We start from the raw sequence: 6,415 nt of genomic DNA on the forward strand, positions 1-6,415 counted from the left end.
GATTTAAGCAGTGCATCTGACACAGTCAGCTTCCCATTATACAAAAAGGTCTGGTTGTTCTGGGTTTAAAATCCCTGTGAAAACCCTCCAGTGATTCCTTTAATCTATTCAGTTGCTTTAAATATATTTAGAGGAGAGCATAAAACAAAGTAATGTGGATCAGTGTGCTCTCATATGCCTTGTATGTCTGTGTAGTCCATAAGAAAAACCTGGAAGTTCAAGGCAGTGGATATTTATTTATTTATTTTCTTCTTCCATATCAGACTTAAAGTAAATTTTGTGCTTCTTTACACAGACTGTTGGGAGAGAAATCTTGCTCCATTTGATAGACTTCCTGGTGACCAGCTATGGACGTGACCCAGTTATTACCCGGCTGCTCAATAATACCCGGATTCATATCATGCCAACCATGAATCCTGATGGATTTGAAGCTACAAAAGTGCCTGATTGTTATTACACACCAGGAAGGTAAGGGTGGCTTAGGAGGGTGGGAGAGGTAAAATAAATGGGTGGGGAGTAATAATCGCAGCTAGCCAGAAGACTGAATCACACTTGGTGGAGAGCAGAGTCTGCAGGATGTGCTAGGGCTAATTTTTGCCTGTGCCCTTCTGAAGACGCATTGTTATAGCTTAGAGTTTCTGGAAGATTGAGTCAGACTGGTGTTTATATGTGGTGGAGCCAGTAAAAATTGGTCAGAATGGTGTCATGACTTCACCTTTTAGGCAGGAGACCCAGATTGTGAATACAAGCACAATTCCCTATTCTGTAGCACCTTTAGAGTGCTACAGGAAAAGAAGGAAAATTCCACCCACAGGGATCTATTTCAATTGGAGAATTCTGTAACCCTTCTTAATGAGAAAAGGTGTGTCTAACCTTGTTGAATGGACTTCAGCCATGTGTTTAAAAATCATGTTGAATGTGGATTTAGTAAGGAGGAGTTACACAAGCAGAGCTGGCTATAATAGGTTCTTTGCTAATAGTGGTGGTAGGGAAAAAAGTCTACACAGAAGAAAATATAACTTGGCATTGCATCCTGTGCTTTTGCATTCTTTATTGTGACTATTACAGAGACCAAAAAGGGGATGAAAAGCTTGACAAACTAGAAGAGGGAAAGAGACAGTGAGAGAATGGGAATAAATGCCCAAAGGACAGATTTGGAACGTGCAGAAAAAGCAAACCCATGAGCTAGAAGTTCTCTTGGATCACTGGCCTTGGCAACATCAGAAACAAGTGAAAAGAAAGTCTAGGTAGCTTAGTTCTTCTTTAGGTGACCAGTGTAGGCCCTCCTTTTTATTAAAAAAAAATGTATTCCTCAGCAAATAGATGGGACTTGTATGGAGGTGGGTATTTTTTATCCCCTCGCTGTCAAATAGACAGAGTTTAACTTGCTGAGCTCAAAAATTAACACAGTCAACAGTGAATACCCTCTTCATTCCTGTGCTGACCTATCTGAGAGAAAAAGCAAGAGAGTGTTTGAGCAGGCTGGGCGTTAAGATTCAGGGAGAATAATAAATGCATCCTATAAATGCATCCTGTGTTTGACTCAATTTTTTTTCTGTCTGTTGAGAGTGAGAATAGCCCAAAGGATACAGCCATTCAATAGTTACCTTGGTCTTCTATACAAGCAGGAAAAACACATACAGGAAGAGGACAAAGTCCTTCTGATCTGGCTCTGGTTTTTCTAATTCGGTTATGAGTAGGTGTGCATTCTATGTGCAAGTTAGATATTCTCTGTTTCCACTTAGAAATGTTTTATTGTGGCCTATGAAAATTCCAGTGCTGCCAGAAAGCAAACTGAACTCCATCACTGTAACGCTTGAGAAATAAAAAATGGTCATCTTCCCTATTCTCTGAAGATACTAGCACACCACAGATCTGGAGAAGTGGGAGGCTGGTGATATGGAAGCATCCACAGGCAAAACAGTAATGGGAATTTCTTCTCTCTTTCTAAGGTACAATGCGAATGGCAAAGATCTGAACAGAAATTTTCCCGATGCCTTTGAAGACAACAGGGCCAGCATTCAGCCAGAGACTCAAGCAGTAATGGACTGGATCAAAAATGAAACGTTTGTTCTCTCAGCAAACCTGCATGGAGGTGCCCTGGTTGCCAGTTACACCTTTGATAATGGTAACCCAGGTAAGCTGCTGACAAACTCTGTTCTCCCACAACTGACTGGGTTGAGAAACGTTGGCTGTACCAAAGCAAAATTTATAAGAATTCCTGCAAAATTCTTCTAGCTTTTGAGCTGGGATGGGCAGAATTTGATAAACTCCAATTCAGTGCCTAATATGGCCTTTTGGGAGATGTTTATCCTGCATGTAAGCCAACACTGTGTGTTTTACAGTAATGAGAGTTGCACAATGACTATCTTCACTCTGCAGTTACTGGCTCTTTGAGAGGTTATAGCAGATCTCCAGATGATGATGTCTTTATTCACCTGGCAAAAACCTATTCTTCCAACCATGCCAGCATGTACAAAGGGAAGGGATGTGACAACAGGCAAACCTTCCAAGAAGGCATTACCAACGGGTACTCTTGGTACCAGCTGGAAGGTAAGAATGTCATTGATATTTCATTCAGCTGCTCCTGGTAAGATGTTTTCTCACTTTCTCCAGCCATCTCTGATGATGAAAGGGCAGTGATTTTAGTCAGAGTAGAGGGCTGATGAGGGAAGCAAGTCAACTCATTCATGCAGATTCTGTGAGCAGGACCTGGATGTTTTCAATCTCCACCAGCCAGCAATTCCACAAGTGAATGAGGCAGGCACTGCTGTTTGCCTGCTTCTGTGCCCTTGCTTAAGGCCTGCAGTAGCTGTATACATTACATACACGTGCGCACACTGCTTGGCATCAAGATCTTCTTTCAGAAAGAAAACCAATCTTCTATTCATATGTCATCCATTTTTAATGTTTAATTACGGAAATAAAAGTTTTCTTTGTTGTTTATGCACAGCCAAATAGAATATGGGGCTTGTGCACTGTGTATGTTGTTTTCATTGTATTGAAAGACTTAAAAGTGTCTTGGAATGGCTTTGGCAGTGACAAATCCTATGCCAGCCTATCTGTCCCTTTTTAGTTGGAAAAGCTTGAATGAAGTCAAAGACCCATCCTTTCTCAGCCACAATCATCATCATTTCCAAAATGAAGTATGTTTTAGAAAACAACACTCTATGAGTAACTAGAGTTAATAATTAAGTTGGTTTTTCACAGGAGGCAGTAAATACAAGTGTGGCATTGAGGAATAATTTATCTGAATTACTTTTCTTACAGGTATGATGCAAGTACCAACATTTTAACTCTCCTATTTGTCTTTAATTTGACCTTAGTGTTTCTTTGCAGCTGAACACTTTTATTTCACTTTTAAGGTGGAATGCAAGATTACAACTACGTCTGGGGACAGTGTTTTGAAATTACACTGGAGCTGTCATGCTGTAAATATCCTCCAGAAGACCAGCTGGGAAAGTTCTGGAGAGACAACAAAGTTGCTCTGATCGAATATATCAAGCAAGTACATCTAGGTGGGTATGGGAGTGGGGGCAGAGAGAAAACTGGGGCCAGCTTAGAGGCAACTCCTCAGCAGCTGGGTCAGCCCCTTGGGAGCTTCTGAACAGGAAGTGCTACAAAGCCAGGGAGGGTAAGGCAGGAGAACTTAAAAGTGTGTCAGGCCATGGGCTGCTACAGGTGTGCAAGGGGCTTAAAATGTGCTGGGGCAGGAGCAACGGGCTGGCCCTGGGGCTGTCTGACCATGCACTCCCCCCCTCCCCTTGTTTTCCTGAGCAGCCTTGGGAGTATAATAATTTCAAAGGTCTCTAAGTGTATGTATGCCTCAGCACTAGTGTCATGGGTCTTTGCTGCTTGGATTTTGTAAACTTGAAAGACTTCTCTAGGTGTGATCCAACTTCACATTTAGAAGGGAACTGCTGCTTAGTGAAGCTGTGGTGCTTTACAATGGGTTGAAGAGTTTGCACAAACCTGTTGCTTATCTTGCATTTTGTTGCCCTAAATATCTGACTGCTGTTTTATCTCTGCCTGTGCTGCCTTGAAGATGGTGTGTGAGAATTAAGGGAAACTACTTCATAAGCAGACATTGTTGGTATTCTGCCTTTGGGAAATACTAGACAAGAGGCTGACATATTTTAAGTCACAAAAAAGAAGGGGGGGGTGTGTGTGTGTTTGTGTTTGTGTGCAAAAATTGCCAAACCTGTAGCGAAGATTGAAGCCCTTCAGTAAAGGACATACAGTAAGTGTGTATGATACCTTCAGCAAATGAGATTTGGAGTATTAGGAGATTACAATGCTGCTTTCTAACTTAAAACGAGGGTAAACTATTAACAACAACAGCCAAGGATTTTCTGGTTTTATTCCCTTGAGCAAGGCCGAAGTGACTAGTGATAATACTAGATGTGCTGAAAAGTGGTGAAATAGCCTTTGAGGGCATCCAGCAACACAACAGTCTGCCTTTCTCAGAGAAGGGGGCTCACCAGTTACAGTTCATGATCTTTTCCTCCTCTCCCTTTTTCATAGGTGTCAAAGGGCAAGTTACTGATAAGAATGGGAATCCTATTCCCAATGCCATCGTGGAAGCCAAAGGAAGGCCACATGTCTGCCCCTACAGAACAAATCAACAAGGGGAGTACTTCCTTCTCCTTTTGCCTGGGACGTATGTGATCAATGTGAGTATGCAGCCTTACTGAAGTATTGGTTCCAATTGCATTGAGGTCCTGAGCACAGTGAGGCTGAAGCCTTAGAGGTGGGTGAGCTGAGATGCTCATGTCATAGGTAGGAGGTGTAAAGACTCTTTAGCAGACTTTTAAAAAATATGTATTTAAATATTAGTCAGCAGAAAGGGAATTGTTTGATACAGTCCTCAGTGTCCAGAGATAAGCACTCCTTGGACCTTGAAGGTGCAGCCAGCTGGGATGAGTCTGGAGCTCAGCAACAGGAGCTTGAGGTGTTTGAAACAAACCACGGAGCTCTTGCAGGGTGAGAGGGTGGAGCCTGGGATCTGCAGCAGGGGCTGACACCACCATGGGTGACTGTCACTTCCTTGTGTCAAAATGCTTTCTCTGTGGGAGTCCAAACGTCCGTGCCCTGTAGGCTCTGCCTGCTGCCAAAGGCTTATGCTTAAGCATCACTGCAGGATTCTGACTCTTGTACAGCAAGAGTCTTATTGCTATAACATGAAAACTTCACTCTTTTCCCAGTCCATGTTCTCAAATGTATCTTTAGAACATTTTGCCCTGTACATTTAAAGTGTAAATATTGTTTCACACTTGAACTCAATGTTTCAAACCAAGGAAGAACTCTTGTGTTTGCTCCTAGGCTACAGTACCAGGATTTAAATCCATGCTGAAGACAGTGGAAATACCTGACAACACTGGAAACTTCAGTGCTGTGAAACAGGATTTCTCTTTCCCAGAGGTCTCAGATAAGATCAGCTCAAAAATTGCTTCATGTCCCAAAACTCCCCTCTACCAAGAGCTCACACGGGCTTCAGCTGCAGTAAAACCAACCGTACATCTCTTGGTTTTAATGACCGTTGTGCTTGCAATTTTCAAATAAAGTCAGGAATGACAAAGGCAAAGGCAAAATCTTCCTGCACAAATGTGGCTTTTCAGAGAAGGAATTGTATATGCAAACGAAAGTATGTTTTTATAAACCAGATTCTCAGATTCACAATCATGTTTACTGTATTTTGTAAAATACTGGTTTGACAATTGAATGTTTTACTTTACTTATAGTAGACATATTTTTAATTGTAACAGACTATCATATTTTTCTATGTAAATATTTTACTCTGAAGAAATTTCATACACTCTATGCTGATAACTGTAGAATTCTGATGCAGAAAATACAAATACATTTTGAAGATTTTTCCCAAATTCCAAAACATTGAGAATTGTACTGCAATGTTTCATGCAAGCTCAGGTTCCTCACTGAGCCAACAGCTCAGGTGCCACATGACTGTAAGTCATCAGCTCAATACTAATTTTCTCATAATAAAGCCACTGCTATAAATGAAGAATGGCATTTCTATATATGCTCTTTCTTACCTGGACAGATGAGATGGCTCAGGGCTCAAATGAGGTAAAGGCCAGTGACACAGACATGTTTTAAGACAAGAAGATGAAAATGAAATGTATCTACCAAAGGGCCGTGGTGTGGAAGCTGGATGATAATCCACACCAACAGGGAAAAGGGAGGAATTTGTGGCTCTGAAAACCATGTTCTCCTACAGCAGAGCTGCTGAAAGCAATGTGGAAAGAGTCACAGACAGCTTTATACTGTGTCCATTTTTAACTGAATTTGTTGTGGCACAGAACCACATACAATTCAGAATTCTTTGAATAGTTTTAGCAATGGCTTTATACTGTTTCAACAGCTTCACAGCCTTGCTACTCCACTGTTGGGACTG

At 41.6% G+C, this 6,415-nt stretch overlaps 1 protein-coding gene across 2 annotated transcripts in view; it reads left to right on the forward strand.

The window, feature by feature from the left end:
• The window catches only part of CPM (carboxypeptidase M), a 28,612-nt gene extending 22,590 nt beyond the window's left edge, over window positions 1-6,022 (forward strand). For both annotated transcript variants that reach the window (XM_030960282.1, XM_030960281.1), the window contains exons 4-9: window positions 296-468; window positions 1,953-2,137; window positions 2,383-2,553; window positions 3,366-3,518; window positions 4,525-4,673; window positions 5,323-6,022. In XM_030960282.1, the coding sequence (XP_030816142.1) occupies window positions 296-468; window positions 1,953-2,137; window positions 2,383-2,553; window positions 3,366-3,518; window positions 4,525-4,673; window positions 5,323-5,562 (1,071 nt within the window). In that variant the 3' untranslated portion in view covers window positions 5,563-6,022. The remainder of the gene's footprint in view (window positions 1-295; window positions 469-1,952; window positions 2,138-2,382; window positions 2,554-3,365; window positions 3,519-4,524; window positions 4,674-5,322) is intronic.
• Window positions 6,023-6,415: the final 393 nt, after the last annotated feature.

The sequence above is a fragment of the Camarhynchus parvulus genome, chromosome 1A, assembly GCF_901933205.1.
Source record: "Camarhynchus parvulus chromosome 1A, STF_HiC, whole genome shotgun sequence".
Lineage (NCBI taxonomy): Eukaryota > Metazoa > Chordata > Aves > Passeriformes > Thraupidae > Camarhynchus > Camarhynchus parvulus.